We start from the raw sequence: 18,119 nt of genomic DNA, 5'->3' as shown, positions 1-18,119 counted from the left end.
CCTCAACTGGCCATCACCTGCCAATGTTAGTAGGAAGATATTCTGTTCCCTTACCCAGCCTGCCAACCAAAGGGGTGACCAGTGCTGGACAGAGGACAGACCCCTGTGGGAATCCTGCTCTGTTCATCCTCCCCATATCACAACTACTCTCTAAGTAGGGCTTTTCCAAGCAGGTATTCACCCACCACCTCATAACTTCATTTCTAGACCACTTCTTTAGCATGCTTATGAAGGAGTTATGTGCAACTGTATTAACAGGCTTAATAACATCAAGATAAAACACACCTACAGTTCATTTCCTAACCCCAAATCCCAGTACCCGTCAAAGAGCAGCATTAGTTTGGCTTGGCATGATTTGTCTTGTAGTTTTGCTATTGCTTTATTGTGATACAACTTTTGCTTGATTACCTGTCCCTGCAGCTTTCTGGGAACTATGGCTTTCCCTGGTTTCTCCTTTTCTTTCTCCCACTTTTTCTTTTTTCTCTTTCCAGTTTTCTTTATCCTTTCTCCAAGATTTCCCAGAAGGAATCCAATATACTGGCTCAGTTCAACTGCCCTCAGTCATCTAAAACCAAGACACCTGGAGGTGAGCTTGGCAATTTAGGCTTGCTTTAGACTCAGCAGAGAGCAACAGGCACATTTAGAACACAGTTAATCTTTATTAATCTTAATCCCAATTAATCCTAACTCCTGCAGATGCCCAGACTTAGTCCCATCTGTATCGGATGAATCATGACCTAAAGGAATCCAAAATTTGTTTCACCCAGTTTGCATTTAATATTATTTCTTCAAGATCTAGAAATTCTTTTCCAGGCTGTCTTCCCATGGGATCTACCCTATCGAGCCCCTAACAGTACTCAAAGCCAGGTCTCTTGAGAATTGTAATCTTTATTCTATGGTCTCCTTCCTTTTTTTTCCCTAAGTTTCACAAACTTCATCATCATTTTCACCCACTCCGGAATTTTCAATCGGTTCTTTTTCACCAGCAAGAACAAAGCCTGGAAATGAAATATAATAGCAAATAATATTATGTAAATATTAGCAAATATTAGTAAATTAAATAGTGGCAGAGACTGTTTGCTAGAACAGAAGCCAATTGGTACAGTCTGGCCATGTTGCTAGTATTAAAATCTCCACCTCAAAAACGAGGTGGTTATATCACAACTGCTTCTTGGCCCATGCACACTCCTGAATCATGGCCAAAAGTCGTTTGGCAGAGGGCTAGTTAAGCCCATCAAAACTGTGCCAAGGACCAATCCAATAATATAGCTAGCTGAGGTGCAGTGCCCAAGTCCGGGCCCTGGCACTGTTTATTTTATAAGAGCAGTGTCCGTGTGGATGAGCATCCGAGAACTGGATGACCTCTGTGGTAACATTGCAGGTTCAGGCTGTTGGTCAGGTTCAGCTGATCCCCACAAACATCTCTGCCTTTGGGATCATAGAATCATAGAATCATAGAATCATCGAGGTTGGAAAAGACCTTTAAGATCATCGAGTCCAACCGTTAACCCAGCACTGCCAAGTCCACCACTAAACCATGTCCCTAAGTGCCTCATCTACTCATCTTTTAAATACCTCCAGGGATGGGGACTCAACCACTTCCCTGGGCAGCCTCTGTAGGTCCAGATCTTCCATCCATAGGGTTAGCTGACCGCTCATTGCCAAAACAATCTTCTTAATGTTGACAGCAAGCTGATGTTGCTCCTTTGCGTCCCACACCTTTCTACTTCTCTCCCACCTACTCCCACCAGCCCCGCATGGCACCTCTTACCTGAATTCCTTTGGCAGGGACGAGGAAGCCACACGCTTGTTTATCCAAAGCAAACCCTGTGGGGAGCACTCGAGGGTACGTTTCTTTGGTCTGAACACAGCCCGTGTGGGCCAAAGAGCAGCTAAATGAAGAAGTTGCCTTCCCAGGCATTCCCAGCCTTTGTGGTGCTTCTGCCTACACATCCTCGCAAACATCTACCTGCTGCCTTCCATTTCCTAAGCTACCGAGTTACCAGCTCTTTTTGCACAGACCTGTCCCTGCCCCCTCGTACAACAGGGATTTGCGCTTGCACTCGGGAGCAGGGATGCTGGAGGACCTGGTGGCTGCCAGCCAGCTGCTCTGCTCACCGTCCGCAGTCCCCACGCCAACCGTCCCACGAGCTACGGACCATCCACAGACCCACCAGCCAAGTCAGCTTCTCTCCAAGGATCAGGGATTTGCTTTTCCCTTGTCAGCAAAGACCCCTCTCCCAAGGGCCTGAGCACCTGCAAAGGATGAACCGAGGTGGCCACCAGCACACGGAGGAGGTAGATGGCTACATCCTACCATCCCAGGCTACAGGATAGTAAAACAAACCAGAGCTTTACCTACCCTGGAGCTCCTCCTGGTGTCTTGTTATAGGAAGTACAATATTAGCAGTTCCTCAGCTCTAAGGGCAGGGAAAACACAAAGGCCTCAGCAGAAAGAGACAAAGGAGATGGCTCCTAAAAGCCACCCTCGCCAAATGCCCTCGCTGCTCCCTGCTGTGACCTGCGGAGAGGAACAGCCTCCAAAAATCAGAGAGCAGCGGGGAGAGAGGAAGGGGATGACAGTACCCCCGCTCCTACAGCAAGGCAATGTCGGAGCTGCAGAAATTACCAGGGAACTTTTTCTAAGCACCCAGGCACCTTTCCAGAAAAAAAAAGTCGCTTCCTTTATCCACGAATGAGTTGGTAACACCACCTAGACCCTAAAAAAAGACTCCTGGGTACGTTTGGCCCACCACTCCTGCCCAGGGGCTTTGCAGCATGGAGCCACCACGGTGCTGGCCCAGCTTCCCTCCCAGCCCCACAAAGCTCAGGACCGGAGCTGTGTAATAAAACCACTGAGACAGAACAACTCTGACCATCTGGGTGTTTAACTCACCTTCACCGATCTTTGCAGTTTTACAAGCCAGACACCGGCCGTAGGTCTGAGGTCACTCAGCAGAAGTGCAATACATCCAACCAGAGATCTTTAGGAGGCTGCAAACATACAAAATCCCCTCCAAACCTGAAAATCTGCTGTCACAGCTGTGGTGGATGAGGGGAAGCTCAGAACTCAGGCTTTTATAATTCAACAGGTCTGTCTGCAAAAGAAAAAAATGGAAGTTTCCCCCTCACCCTCCCTGTGCAATGAGATGCTACCAAGGCCCCTGAGCCACCAGCACGTGTAGCTCCAGGTGGGCAGAGGTCACAAAGCTGCGGTGAGAGAGGCAGGAGCTGCCCACATTTCATAGAATCATAGAATCATTAAGGTTGGAAGAGGCCTCTAAAATCATCAAGTCCAACCGTCAACCCAACACCACCATGCCCACTGAACCATGTCCCTAAGCGCCTCATCTACTCGTCTTTTAAATACCTCCAGGGATGGGGACTCCACCACTGCCCTGGGCAGCCTGCTCCAATGTTTAACCACTCTTTCAGGAAAGACATTTTTCCTCATGTCCAAGCTAAACCTCCCCTGGTGCAACTTGAGGCCGTTTCCTCTCGTCCTGTCGCTTGTTCCTTGGGAGAAGAGACCGACCCCCACCTCGCTACAACCTCCTTTCAGGTAGTTGTAGAGAGCGATGAGGTCTCCCCTCAGCCTCCTTTTCTCCAGGCTAAACAACCCCAGTTCCCTCAGCCGCTCCTCATCAGACTTGTTCTCCAGACCCCTCACCAGCCTCGTTGCCCTTCTCTGGACACGCTCCAGCACCTCAACGTCCTTCTTGGAGTGAGGGGCCCAAAACTGAACACAGTATTCGAGGTGCGGCCTCACCAGGGCCGAGTACAGGGGCACGATCACTTCCCTACTCCTGCTGGCCACACTATTTCTGATACAGGCCAGGATGCCATTGGCCTTCTTGGCCGCCTGGGCACACTGCCGGCTCATGGTCAGCCGGCTGTCGACCAGCACCCCCAGGTCCTTTTCCACCAGGCAGCTTTCCAGCCACTCTTCCCCAAGCCTGTAGCGCTGCATGGGGTTGTTGTGGCCGAAGTGCAGGACCCGGCACTTGGCCTTGTTGAACCTCGTACAATTGGCCTGGGCCCATCGATCCAGCCTGTCCAGGTCCCTCTGCAGAGCCTTCCTACCCTCGAGCAGATCAACACTCCCGCCCAACTTGGTGTCATCTGCAAACTGACTGAGGGTGCACTCGATCCCCTCGTCCAGATCATCGATAAAGATCTTGAACAAGACCGGCCCCAGTACTGAGCCCTGGGGAACACCGCTCGTGACCGGCCGCCAACTGGATTTTATTACCAGCCCAGCCCAAGGGCATTTCTGCAAGTCCACCAAGGCAAAGGCACCATGGTGGAAGGACATGCCCAACACCATCCCTGAGCCCAAAGGGGCAGGCAGCTGCCTGAAGGCTTTCCACAGCAGCACAGGTCCCCAGAAGACTGCAGAGTTACAGCCTCAGAAGTGGGAACAGTTTAAATCCAAGTAAGCAGCAAGTCATGGGAGAAATAGTATCTAGACGTTTTTATTATTCAAATCAGTATTTACGGCATCCAGAAACAAGGGCACATGAACCATGCAGGTGACCAGAGATGGGCAGGGACAACAGCGAACAGCCTGTGCTCATTAGGGTCTTTTCCAAAGCTTAACCTCAAACTTGCGAAGACAAAAAAAAAAACCACAACCCCGATTAAACAAAATCCCAAACCTTCAGCGGCTCTGGCATCACAAGCAGCCGAGACTGGTCTGACTGCACGTTCAGCTTTTCTTGAAAATCATCCCAAACCATGGGAGCTTGCTGGTTTCTAGGAAGAGCCTTTCTCCAAGAAGTGGTCACCTCTGTGTTCCCGGAAAGCAAGACGGCTCAACAAATCCCCCAAGAGCAAAGGCAGGCTTTTACAGTCTCAGTAGCTTGTGGTTACCTTCCACAGGACGCAGGAAGACTTGCAGCGGCTCAGCCAGCAGGGCATAGAGGGGATGCAGGATCCCAGGTCCCCGCAGCTTTGACCTTTCTTTGCTACAGGTTTCCTCCCATTTGTGGTGGCCCCGTTACATTCATACAAGCATGACCCCAGACTGAAGGCAGGAGCAGCTGGAGACCAAACCCACCTGTGCCAGGGACATGTCCCCTGGGCAGCTCCGAGCATCCCAGGTCCTTCCCACCCGCTTGGGGCCAAAATTCCCAGCAGGGCTGTGAAACCTAGAAATCAAGCTGACCCATGGGTGATGGAGCAGGTCGGACTACACTTGCCCCCGCATCACCAGAAATTGTCCTCCGCAAGGTGGGTAGGAAAAAGAGGCTGGTCACAGCCAACAGGACAAGCATTAGGCATCTTTACTTGTGAGACAAGCAAATCTAGGTTATGAGAAGGACTTGGGGGTCCTGGTGGATGAAGAGCTGGACATGAGCCAGCAATGTGCGCTCGCAGCCCAGAAGGCCAAGCGTATCCTGGGCTGCATCCAAAGCAGCGTGGCCAGCAGGTCAAGGGAGGTGATTCTGCCCCTCTGCTCTGCTCTGCTGAGACCCCCCCTGCAGCACTGCGTCCAGCTCTGGAGCCCTCAGCAGAAGAAAGACACAGACCTGTTGGAGCGGGTCCAGAGGAGGGCCACAAAAATGATCAGGGGGATGGAACACCTCTCCTCTGAAGAAAGGCTGAGAGAGTTGGGGTTGTTCAGCCTGGAGGAGAGAAGGCTTTGGGGAGACCTTATTGCAGCCTTTCAGTGCTTAAAGGGGGCTTATAAGAAAGATGGGGACAGATGTTTTAGCAGGGCCTGTTGCGACAGGACAAGGGGGAATGGCTTTAAACTAAAAGTGGGTAGATTTAGACTAGATATAAGGAAGAAATTTTTTGTGCTGAGGGTGGTGAGACACTGGCCCAGGTTGCCCAGAGAGGTGGTGGATGCCCCATCCCTGGAAACATTCCAGGTCAGGCTGGACGGGGCTCTGAGCAACCTGATCGAGTTGCAGATGTCCCTGCCCACGGCAGGGGGGTTGGACTAGATGACCTTTAGAGGTCCCTTCCAACCCAAACTATTCTATGATTCTATGCAATAGGGAAAAAAGGAAAAAAAAGGAGAAAAATAAAAGCTTCACTACTAACAGTGGAGCTCCCATATTGCTTCTTATCACCACTGCTATTAAGTGTCGGATTCCCAAATCCAGATTTTTTTTATTCAAAGGCTGGAACTATTACCACCAAAGCTAAAAATAATACATTAAGAACATTGATAATTTGCATTTAAGTTTTTCCTTTCGGCTCCTTGCAGAAACAAACCTCTTCCCGAATACTCCAGTTGGAGGCAGCAACAGTAAGAGAGCTTCCAGAGCTCCTGGCTTTTTTGGTGCCAGCAATGCACAGCGAGGAAGGACTGTAAAGTGCACAGACTTGAGCTCCCCAAAGTTCAGCTCAGCCAGAGGAAGCTTTCAGGAGAGAGTTGAAGGCAGACGTAAAGAGTCTCCAGACCGAGAGTCCACGAGAACTTGGGCTCTTCCGCCCAGAGGCTCAAATTAGGAAGATAATGTCATCGGACACCATGATCTGGTTGTCATCTTGCATGTGGGCCAACGCCACCTTCACTTCAGCCAGTGAGAAGGGCTCAGGGTTGTCACGGTTGATGGACTCCATCACATTCTTCAGACCCACGGACTGGGCATGGGAAGCTTTGAAGACCTCCAGGAGAGCAGCCTTGAATGCTTTCAACCTGGTCAGGGAAGGCGAGAAATAATCAGCCTTGAAGACCACACACACAAATCCTTCCCCTTCCTTCCCAACCCAGGATCCCCCAGCCATCCCCCCATTCCAGAAGTGGCACCCAGCAGGAAAGCCGAAACCAGAGCTGGGAGCACCCACCACAGATGCCTCTCCAGCATCAGACAACGGCTTGGACCCACCAGGGTGGGGTGGGACACACAGGGACAGACACCTCCTCCAACCTCCACTCACCTCGGTTCAGCCAACTCCGGCTTCTTCACTTCGCCAGCGGCCGAAGCTTCGGGGGTCTTTGGAGTGTGTGCCTGGACTGGAGCAGAAGGAATAGTTACTGTCAACCTGCCTGGTGTCCAAGCACCAGGAGAGCAAAAGCACTTGGCCTTGGAATGGGGTGGGCAATGCCAAACTCCCTCCCAACAATGTTACTTCTGCAGCAGTTTGGAAGTGGACCGAAGAAAAATAACCAGCAATACTAACTCTCCAGTCCCACACGGCCATGGAGGGTTTAAAAGAAAAAAAAAAAAACAATAAAAAATTCGTCTTGATTTGTGGGGCTGGATCGTGCCACACCACGCCAGGGACCCCGAGTGACCCCAAGGCATCCCTGCTCCCCAGGGCGTGTGGACCCACCAGGGCAGAAGGCAGCAGCACCCTCGGGAGCCAAGTGCTACCAAAACCCCAGGGACTCACCCTCCGGCATCTCCTCCTCAGCATCACTGAAGTCATACGGGTCGTAGGAGTCCCCCTCGCCTCCTGTGCGTGCCTTCTTTCTTCTGGGTGGGGGAAGAAGAGGTCACCCCTGCTCCAGCCAAACCGCAGACCTCAGGACCACCCCCCCAAACCCCGAGCTCCTGGAGACATCTGGCCACGACCATGCAGGGTACCTGTGGCTCACAGGTAAGCCACCCTCCAGCCACAAAGCCCAGCTCATGGCATGGGACCCAAGCCAGCACCAGCCCTGAGGGCTGTGGACTGTCATAGGATCACAGAAGGCTTTGAGTTGGATCATCTAGTCCAACACCCCTGCCATGGGCAGGGTCATTTTTTGCTAGATTAGGTTCGCTCAAAGCCCCATCCAACCTGACCTTGAACACTTCCAATGATGGGGCATCCACCACTTCTCTGGGCAACCTGTTCCAGGGTCTCACTACCCTTATCATAAAAATCTTTTTCCTTGTGTCCAATCTAAATCTACCTTCCAGGTGGGGTCTCAGCAGAGCAGAGGAGAGGGGCAGAATCCCCTCCCTCGACCTGCTGGCCACGCTGCTTTGGATGCAGCCCAGGGTACGATTGGCCTTCTGGGCTGCGAGCGCACATTGCTGGCTCATGTCCAGCTTTTCATCCACCAGGACCCCCAAGTCCTTCTCGGCAGGGCTGCTCTCAGTCCCCTCATCCCCAAGTCTGTACTGATACTGGGGATTGTTCTGACACAGGCACTGGACCTTGCACTTGGCCTTGTCGGATTTCATGAGGTTTGCACAGGTATTAAGTAGTATTGGTCCCAGTACAGACCCCGGAGGGACACCACTCATTACTGATCATTCAGACATTGAGTCGTTGACTGCAACTCTTTAGACGTGGCCAACCAGCTCCTTATCCATGGAATAACGATGTCCCTCTATTACAAACTGGGGGGGGGGAAACAATCCACTAAGTTGAGCAAAACGTGGAGTTTTTCCCCAAAGGCAGCACTGCCTGCCGCAACCTCAGAAGAGGCTGGTGCCCCCTGCATGACATCCCCCCCGCCCTTGCTCTGGCTCCTACCTCCTCGTCCTGCGCTCCTCCTTGGGCTGCAACTCCTCGTCCTCCTCCTTCTCGGTCTCCGAGTCGTCCTCCGCCTGCTTTCTGCGCTTCTTCTCCTTCTCCAGCACCTGTGTGGCAAAGACAGGATGGACTCAGGCCCCTTTTCCACTCAAGCTGCTTTTCAGGGACCAACCCTAAGGGACCCAAGATCCCACCGCTGCCCCATCCCCACACCGTCACCAGGAAAGGACCCCAAAACCAAAACCCACCCCTTTCAATGACAATTTTAGGACCTCCCGAGCACCGAGGGACACCTTCCCCCCACCTTTTTGAAGTAGGCGAACTGCACCAGCTCCAAAGCCGCCTCGGCGTCCTGCAGGTCAACTGTCTTGTTCATCCTGGCCTTGGCGTGGGCCGTGGAGAGGCGGATCAGGGTCTCCAGCGTACGGGCTGTGACTGGGGAGGTCTGGTGGGGAACAGAGAGAGGTGTCTCTGTGAGGCCGACCCCCGCCGCAGCATCCCACCAAGGGTGGAAAACACCCGTAAGGGGAGAGGGGAGCCTGTGCCTCAGTTTCCCTCCTCCTGGCCTGAGAGGGTGCTGCTCCCAGGGCTCACCCTGGCGATGTCCGAGTTCATCTGGCTCTGGCTGCGCAGGCGGGAGTACTCCTCTGCTATGTAGCTTGCCGACTCCTGGGTCAAGACGGGCTTAATCATCTTTGCTACGTGGATGTACTTTCTCATGAACTCCATGCTGACGATCTTCTCCCTGCGGGGGATGCGTGCACAGCCGTGTCCTCCAAGGTGGGGACGGGCAAAGGGTGTTTGCAGAAGTGGGCTTCCCATTTTCTACCCTTCACGGGTGTCCAGGCATGTGGGGAATTCAGCTCCAGGAGACGTTCCCCACCTGCCTGACATGACAGATCAAGCCCAGAGCAGGGCTCCCCTGGCATCCTGCCCACGTGCCTCCCCACGGACCACCTGGAGCATCGCTGGCACCAGCAATCAGCCACTGCCTGGATACTCAAGCCAAACCCATCACCTCACAGTGCTGGAAACCCCCAGAGAGCTCCAGGGGACGTGGGACTCACTTGCGGCGGTTGGGCCCATGCAGGAGGTCATCGTGTTTCTCATACACTTGGAGGTCCTGTTCCTCCTCCTGCACGAAGTCAGGGTCCTCCGTAGCCAGGATCTCCACAGCACTGCCCAGGGGCATGGCTGGAGAGGGAAGGGTCACAGAGAACAGGCTTTTAGCCTCTTGCAGCATTGCTGGAGCGACTTCCAAAAGCCACCAAAAGCAGCCCTCAACAAAGCCAGGGATGCTGAACCCAATGAGCTGTCACCAAGAGATGACAACCCGCCAAGGAAGGACAGGACCGAGCAACAAGGCAGCTGCACAATTACAAGCAACTCACCGTCCCCATCCTGCTCGTTGGGGTTGCGGTAGCGATGCATCCGCAGGACATGGTCCGAGATCTCCCTGTCCTGCTCAGGGTCCATCTGATCCAGCACGATGAAGAGCAGGTCGAAGCGGGAGAGCAAGGAGTCCTGCAGGCCGATGTTCTCCATGGGCGTCTTGTACTGGTCGTACTGCAAGAGGACGAGATAAGGGGTTACAGAAGACCCTTACGGGCCAGTCTTGCCTGCCAGGGAGGCTGGGAGGACCTCCTCAGGCCAGGCCTTAGAAGATGGATGCCCAGGAAGCTGGACACCACACCAAACCCAGCCTGCTGCAGCAGTAAGACCTCTTTTCCCCATCCTGGAAGGTGGGCGTAGCTCTCATTTGCAAGGAAAACATTTTTTGTGATCTCAGATCAGACACCAAGACTGAGGCTCATCACCAGGATGAGGGTCCACTGGGCTGCCCCAAGACACCCAGGCAGAACTGAGCTGGGGTGAGAAACCCCACGAGCCCCTCTCTCCTCCAGGAGGGCCTTGAGCAGCAACAGAGACCAAACCAACCACGTCTTCACTGCCCCATAGATCCCAGTCCCAGCAAGAACCAAGTCACTGGTTTTGGGGGATCTTTTGGGTTTTACCAGCTGCCTCTTCCACCAACACAGCCCCCAGCATCCCTCCCTACGGAGGGGACCGGCAAATGTCAGCACTCACCCGGCCGTAGACAGGGTTGGCCGCCGCCAGGACGCTGCACCGGGAGTTGAGGCGGGCATGGATGCCAGCCTTGGCAATGGTGACACGGCCTTGCTCCATCACCTCGTGGATGGCCGTGCGGTCAATATCAGACATCTTGTCGAACTCGTCAATGCACACCACCCCCCGGTCGGCCAACACCATGGCCCCTGCTTCCAGGCGCCGTTCGCCTGGGATGGGGTGGGAGAAAAAGAGGGTCAACCACCATTCAGCAGCCCCATGCGTCTCCCTCCCCACCGTCCTCCTCCACTGCAGCACCACCCCTACGACTAAGCTAAGCCTGAAAGAGCAGCAGCAACCTTCAGGGCTGCCCATCTCCTACCCAACTTGACAGCAGAAGGAGGACACTTAGGATGAGGAGTAAGCCCATGAGGAAGATAAGAAGATCCAGGCTGCTGCTAGCCCTCACATGGGGTGCACCAAATAGAGGAGGGGTAGAGAAGACCACCACCTAACAGGTGGAGAAAATACCCCTAAACACAGCTATCATTGCCATAAAGCTTCTGGATGGAGCGAGTCCTGCAAGCGTCACTGCAGAACGAACAGCAGCCCTGGATCTTGTAGAGTCCCTTCCAGGCGTTAACAAGCACCCCTCTACCAGCTCCCACTGGGAAGCAGCCCGCTCCTCACCGGTTTCTTGGTCTGTGGTGACGGCGGCAGTCAGGCCAACACCGGAGGAGCCTCTGCCGGTGGTGGGGATGGCACGGGGCGCGGTGCTGAGCACGTACCGCAGCAGCTGAGACTTGGCAACAGAAGGGTCTCCTGAAATGGAGAAGACTGCATTTAATAATCACACATCACCTGGATAACATGTCCAGTTTGGAGCTCCTCAGTGGGGAAAAAAGAAGGGGACAGAGAAGCGGGTTTGTTCAGCCTTTAGAAAGGAAGGTGATCAGATGGTCTCCTTGCCTTCCTCAATGACCCAATGGGAAGAAATAGAGAAGATAGAGTCAGAGTTTTGAGAGGTGGATAGCGACGGGACCAGAGGCAACGGGGACAACTTGGAACACAGGAGATCCCAACTGGATGGTAGAAGAAAAAGAAACCTCCTTGATGGTGGTCAAACACTGGGACAGCGGCCCACAGAGGTTGTGGGATCCCATCCCTGGAGACGTTCAAAACCAACTGGACAAGTCCCAAAGCAACCTGATCTACCAGTGACACTGGCTCTGCCCTGCGCACACGCTTGGGCCAGAGGCCTCCAGAGGTCCTGTCTACCCTCAGTTACTCTATGAAACTAAGTCCAGGAAAATGCTCCTTCATCTCACCCCCCCCCGACAACACCAACTGAGGGTGCCTCTGCCCAGCCTTTCCAGACCTATCAGCAAGATGTTGATGTCTCCTCGGATGCGGCTCCCGTTCTCCAGGACCTTCTCCACCCCTCCAAGCAGCATGCAGAGAAGGGCCTTCTTGATGTACTCGTGCCCATGGATGCTGGGGGCCAGGGATCTTGCCAGCTGGTCAAAGATATCCTAAGGCAGAAGAGGCAAAGCATGGCCTGTCAGATGGACTGCAGCAAGTAAGAACAAGAAGCAGTACTCCACAAGTCCACTTCAGCCTGCCTTCCAGATGTAAGACTTAAAATACCTTGGAGCGACTCTTGCTGAACCTCTTGATCTTGGCCACATCAGCAGCAGAGTAGAGAGGCCGGACGTCTTTGCTCATCTGCTTCACATGGCAGGCAATGAGGATAGTCCTGGAGAAGGGACACAGCCATGATCAGGTCTGCAAACCCCACAGAGCCTACAGGTCACAGCAACAACACAGCAGAAACTTCCACAGGGTCATCATTTGCTCTAGGAAGTCCTGGAGGGGACTGGAAAGCTTCAAGAGCTGTAGCCCCCTCTATCTGACTGCACTGGGCCATCAGTGGAGGATCTTTAAGAGCATCCAACCCGCTCTGTGCACAGCTGGAGCTCACAGCTATACACTGATGCTAAGAAGCAAGGTGCAAACCACTTCCAAGTGATTTAAGCCAATGTTTGACCCAGCTCTGTGATGGCCACCTGCCTGCCCTAGATCTCATCTTCCAGAGATGTGACCCGACTAAAAAGGGTGGGAGGGCTGAAGTCAAGACAAAAGAAGGCTCACCTGAAAGTCCCTGAAGTGTAACCCCCTTTCTTTCCTGGCAGGCAGCGGTATGTCCCCACCACCTGGATGCGGTCCCCAGGCTTCACCTTGTCCACCAGGTCATCATCCAGAATGACATCCACGGAACGTGGCAGCTGCCCTGCCGGTGCCTTCTCAGGCATCTCCTGGATGGTGATGGTCTGATGGTCCTTGTAGACAGAGAGGCCAAACTCTGTCTCCAGGGGGTTATTCTCTTCATCCTAGAGGAAGAACCCAAATAAAAAGACTAGCACCATTTTTCAGGAGCACAGGGAGAAGAGGTGGGTCAGCTGAGCACTGAGAAGACCTCTACACAAGGCTGCTAGAAAGGGTTGCTTTATCAAGACTGCCAGAGGCTGGGGTTCACCGGCTCCACAGCCCCCCCCAGTCTAAAGCTGCCAACACCCATCACTGCTGGTACGTTAGGTCTCTCCAAGCCCTGTCCCTACTGCAGGCAGTGGTGACGCAACACCCACACAGCAGGCTGTGTGCACAATGGGGACAGAGCTCAGGTCAACCTTCCTGCATTCCCAAATACGGGGCAAACCCTCTACCCAAGTGTGCATACACCCTCCAGGACAGCACAGGCATGCCCACGCTGACCTGGGTCCCAGGAGCAACAAGACTGGCTGACAACCCCCCAAGAAACCACGCTCCAGCAGAACCAAGACCATAACTAACATCTGAACTAGTGGGTCTGGTGGCCTTGTGTCCAACAGAGGCTTTCTTCACATGTTCCCAGTAGCTCTCTGGGACTGTCACGTGTGACGTGTCCTCTCTCTACTCCATGGGCTATATTGGCAGAGGGAGAAGGGATGCACAGGGATTTGAGACCCTGGGCTCAGAGCTGGCACATTCTTCCCAGAGGAACCTGCTGATGCTTCCCACAAGGCTGCTTCACCTCACCTTCGTAGGGTAGACAGAGCTGGATGGGAAAGCATCCAGGGAGGTCATGTCCGTGTATCGGCGCTCGATAGTCTTCTTGGTAGCTGGGCAATAATGGACGCTCCGGACGATCTTTGGACGAACCAGAGAGCCTGGGGTTGGAAGAAACAGGAGTTATGGGCAGGGATGTCCCACCCATCTGTCAGCAGACAGCTCCCAACAAGGTCTCCACCACTAAACTGCACTTGGGACACAACCCGCTGTCAACCACGGCCAGGATGTGCTGAGCTCAAAGACCATCCCAACACTCAAGACCTTCTGCCAAGAAGCCTGTTCCCTTCGCCCGGGTTGCCAGGACGTACCATGGCTCCTGGTGGACTCCAGCCCCTCCGCAGCAAACACCTGGACCCACCACACCCGAAGCCCCTGGGTCTTCCCCCAGTCTCACATTTTGTCACGATGCCCTCCACGCAGACAATGCAGCTGAGGAAACAGGCCGTCAGCGTCCGCGGCGACACGTGCTTGGAGCCGAAGCTGCCCTCCAGCCCGATGTAGAAGTCCTCGTACTGCTTGGCGTAGGTGGCATCGACGGAGGCGACAAAATCCTTCAGGGCGCGCTGGAAGGCGATCAGCTCCTCAAAGGCGTTGTTCAAGAGCCTGCAACAGAGAGAGGTGATGATGCGGACCGATCAGCAGCCCCTTCTGCCTTCCTCCTCAATGCCTACCCGTGCCTCCATGTGCTCTGCGAGTTTACTAGGAGCAAGAGGCAAAAAGAAACCCCAAAGACCATCATAGCTCTGTGTCAGGTCCACTGCCACCAACAGCCAGGAGCTGAACAAACCCAACCACATCTGAAAAAAACTCATATGTCCCTGAGCAGATTGGCAAGTGTCCTGGTTTCAGCAGGGACAGAGTTAATTTCCTTCCTAGTAGCTGGTACAGTGCTGCGTTTTGGATTTAGGATGAGAACAAAGTTGATAACGCACCGATGTTTTAGTTGTTGCTGAGCAGTGCTTACACTAGTCAAGGACTTTTTAGTTTCCCATGCTCTACCGACTGAGAAGGCTGGAGGTGCACGAGAAGCTGGGAGGGGGCACAGCCAAACTGGCCAAAGGGACATTCCATACCATGTGATGTCATAGAATCATAGAATCATAGAATCATTAAGGTTGGAAAAGACCTCTAAGATCATCGAGTCCAACCGTCGACCCAACACCCCCATGCCCACTAAACCATGTCCCTAAGCGCCACATCTACTCGTCTTTTAAATACCTCCAGGGATGGGGACTCAACCACTTCCCTGGGCAGCCTGGTCCAATGTTTCACCACTCTTTCAGGAAAGACATTTTTCCTCACGTCCAATCTAAACCTCCCCTGGCGCAACTTGAGGCCGTTTCCTCTCGTCCTATCGCTGGTTCCTTGGGAGAAGAGACCGACCCCCACCTCGCTACAACCTCCTTTCAGGTGGTTGTACAGAGCGATGAGGTCTCCCCTCAGCCTCCTTTTCTCCAGGCTAAACAACCCCAGTTCCCTCAGCCGCTCCTCATCAGACTTGTTCTCCAGACCCCTCACCAGCCTCGTTGCCCTTCTCTGGACACGCTCCAGCACCTCGACGTCCTTCTTGGAGTGAGGGGCCCAAAACTGAACACAGTATTTGAGGTGCGGCCTCACCAGTGCCGAGTACAGGGGCACGATCACTTCCCTGCTCCTGCTGGCCACACTATTGCTGATACAGGCCAGGATGTAAACTGGGGAAAGCTGGCCGGGGGGGCCGCTGCTCAGGGACTGGCTGGGCATCGGTCGGCAGGTGGTGAGCAATTGTACTGTGCATCACTTGTTTTGTGTATTATCATATTATTATTATCATCATTTTATTTCAATTATTAAACTGTTTTTATCTCAACCCACGAGTTTTTCTCACTTGTGCTTTTCCAATTCTCTCCCCCATCCCACCACAGGGCGGGGAGTGAGCGAGCGGCTGCGTGGTGCTTAGTTGCCGACTGAGGTTAAACCACAACAGCAAGCCTGGTCCAAAATAGAAGATGATGTATATCGTGCAATTAACCCCAGCTTGCTACAAAGGGTTTTTGTCGAATCAAGGGTTTGCAAGCTTGGAAGGGATGGGCGTCGTGGAAGGAGAGAGTGGGTCCGCCTTTTGCACTGGGGACAAGGTTTGGCCCTTCCTTGCCACAAAGGACCTGCAAAACCAGGGCTGGACCTCTGAAATCCCGCCCAGGGCACGGTGCCGAAGGCGAGCCCCGCCGCCCCGCACCCACCGGTTGGCCCTCTTCTCGTTCTTCCGCCGCAGGTCGTTGATGCTGACGAGGAGGCGGTACTGGTTGTCGCTGATCATGTCCCGGACTTTGCTGTGGTAAATCCCTTGATCTTCCTGCAAGAAGAAGCGGGGGGGGGGGGGGGAAACACCCAAAAACCAGCTCACTCTGCGTGACCGCCTGAGACAACCCCCCCAGGAGCCGATTCCCGCAGAGCTCGACTCCCTTTAGTCCCACCGACCAAGGGGAAAGGGGGGGACGGGGACGGGGACCAGGTGCTCCCCAACCCCCGGGGGCATGGCGGGGATGCAGCACCCGCGTCCCCCGGCTCAGCCCCGCTCCCGGCCTCACCTCATCGTCCAGGAAATCGAGGTAGTCGCGCTGCGCCTCCCGCAGCTCCGCGTCCTCCAGCCCGCCCGCCGGCGCCGCCATGCTGCCGGCCGCTCGGGGAGGCCGGGGAGATCCCGCTGCCTCTGCAAGGGGGGAGGCGGTGAGAGCCGAGGGGAGCCGGCCCGGCCCCGCAGCGGCCCCGGCAGCGCCCGCGATCCGACCCGGTGCGATCCGATCCCACCCCCCCGCCGCCGCCGCCGCCGCCGCCGCCGGCTGCAGCCGCGCTCCCGCTTGGCGCCAAAACCGGGAGCCTTTCGCGCCACCGAGCGCGAGTCCCGCCTCCCTCCTGCCCCGCCCCCCGCCGGCGCTTCTCATTGGTCAGCACCGCCCCGCGCCAGCCAATGGGGCAGCGATAGAGTTCGAGGGAGCGACGCGCACAGAGCGCCAGCCAATCAGCGCGCGGGGGGGCGGGGGGGCACCCGGGGCGGGAACCACTTTTGATTTTATTTTCCTGTTGCGTGTTGGGGAGCCCCGTTTCCGGGCGTTTTCACCCCAAAGCGTGCAGGCTGGGCGTCGCTTTCCCTTTTTACGTGGCCCGGCGCGAGTCCAGGAGTTCTCTCCCCCCTTTTCGGCTCGCCTGCCGGGGGCAGGAGCCCCCCAAACGGCGGGGAACGTTACGGGCCCCCGCCGCGCCCCGCGCCCCGGCTGTTCGTCCCGCTCCGGCGGGAGTTTCGCACCTCGCTCCGCATCAGGGTGGAAGCTCAGGTTTTCCTCCCCGAGCCTTCGGGCCCTCCCCTGGAGTAAGTGGGTGGGGTACGACATTCGGCAGGTTGGCAGGAGCGAAGGGTCTTGTGCTCTGTCGCTGTTTTCTTTCTTTTTTTTTCCCCCCTTTTTTCCCCTTTTTTTCCTTTTTTCCCCTTTTTTTCCTTTTTCCCCTTTTTTCTTTTCCCCCCCTTTCCCCCCCTTTTTCCCCCTTTTCCCCCCTTTTTCCCCCCCTTTCCCCCCTTTTCCCCCCCTTTAGCCCCCTTTCCCCCCTTCCCCCCCTTTTCCCCCTCCCCTTCCCCCCCCTTTTCCCTCCCCCCTTTTTTCCCCCTTCCCCCCCTTTTTCCCCCTTCCCCCCCCTTTTTCCCCCTTCCCCCCCCTTTTTCCCCCTTCCCCCCCCTTTTTCCCCCTTCCCCCCCTTTTTTCCCCCTTCCCCCCCCTTTTTTCCCCCTTCCCCCCCTTTTTTCCCCTTCCCCCCTTTTTTCCCCTTCCCCCCTTTTTTCCCCTTCCCCCCTTTTTGTTTTTCCCCCCTTTTTGTTTTTCCCCCCTTTTTGTTTTTCCCCCCTTTTTGTTTTTCCCCCCTTTTTGTTTTTCCCCCCTTTTTGTTTTTCCCCCTTTTTTTCCCCCTTTTTTTCCTTTTTCCCCCTTTTTTTCCTTTTTCCCCCTTTTTTTCCTTTTTCCCCCTTTTTTTCCTTTTTCCCCCTTTTTTTCCTTTTTCCCCCTTTTTTTCCTTTTTTCCCTTTTTTCTTTTTTAATTTTTTTCCTTTATTTTTTTCCTTTTTCTTTTTTTTTTTTTTTTTTTTTTTTTAAATCTTCTATGCTGTCTTGCTGTCTGCAGCCGGAACAGCCTCCCCCGCCCCTGCACGCTCAGCAGCACCCATTTCCCTTCAGACGCTCCTCAAACCCACCCCTTCCCCTGATTTTCCGGAGATTTCTCGTTTTCACGGCGGCTGGCTTGAGCGGGGGCAGCAGGAGGGGGAGCGAACCGAGAAACCTTTGGTGTGCCCCTGCCACGCTCACCGGGTCACCGCAAGATATTTAAGCGGGCACGTCAGCTCCGAGGATATAAACTGGCTGGAGGAATCAGTCAGTGTAAGTCCCCGAAGGAAATGTAATGTATCCTCTATACGTGTTCGGAACCCGACCTGAAATTTCACCTCCGAGACAGTTTTTCTCTCTCTGCAGTAGACAGACTATTAAATCCAGCAA

At 54.4% G+C, this 18,119-nt stretch overlaps 1 protein-coding gene across 1 annotated transcript; it reads right to left on the bottom strand.

Annotated features, from left to right (window-relative positions):
- Positions 1-6,096: 6,096 nt before the first annotated feature.
- Positions 6,097-16,324, bottom strand: MCM3 (minichromosome maintenance complex component 3). Its single transcript, XM_076335408.1, has 17 exons — positions 16,170-16,324; positions 15,822-15,934; positions 13,994-14,202; positions 13,567-13,697; positions 12,643-12,881; positions 12,139-12,247; positions 11,870-12,023; positions 11,182-11,313; positions 10,513-10,721; positions 9,816-9,990; positions 9,492-9,618; positions 9,019-9,169; positions 8,729-8,869; positions 8,425-8,531; positions 7,351-7,433; positions 6,895-6,970; positions 6,097-6,652 (listed from the first exon to the last, which is right to left on the bottom strand). Exons 1-17 carry the CDS (start codon positions 16,248-16,250, stop codon positions 6,454-6,456), a joined length of 2,436 nt encoding a protein of 811 aa, XP_076191523.1. The 5' UTR covers positions 16,251-16,324; the 3' UTR covers positions 6,097-6,453.
- Positions 16,325-18,119: the final 1,795 nt, after the last annotated feature.

The sequence above is a fragment of the Aptenodytes patagonicus genome, chromosome 3 (assembly GCF_965638725.1).
Source record: "Aptenodytes patagonicus chromosome 3, bAptPat1.pri.cur, whole genome shotgun sequence".
Classification (NCBI taxonomy): domain Eukaryota; kingdom Metazoa; phylum Chordata; class Aves; order Sphenisciformes; family Spheniscidae; genus Aptenodytes; species Aptenodytes patagonicus.
Note: the sequence above shows the minus strand (reverse complement) of the source record. Positions and strands in the feature narration are given on the sequence as shown.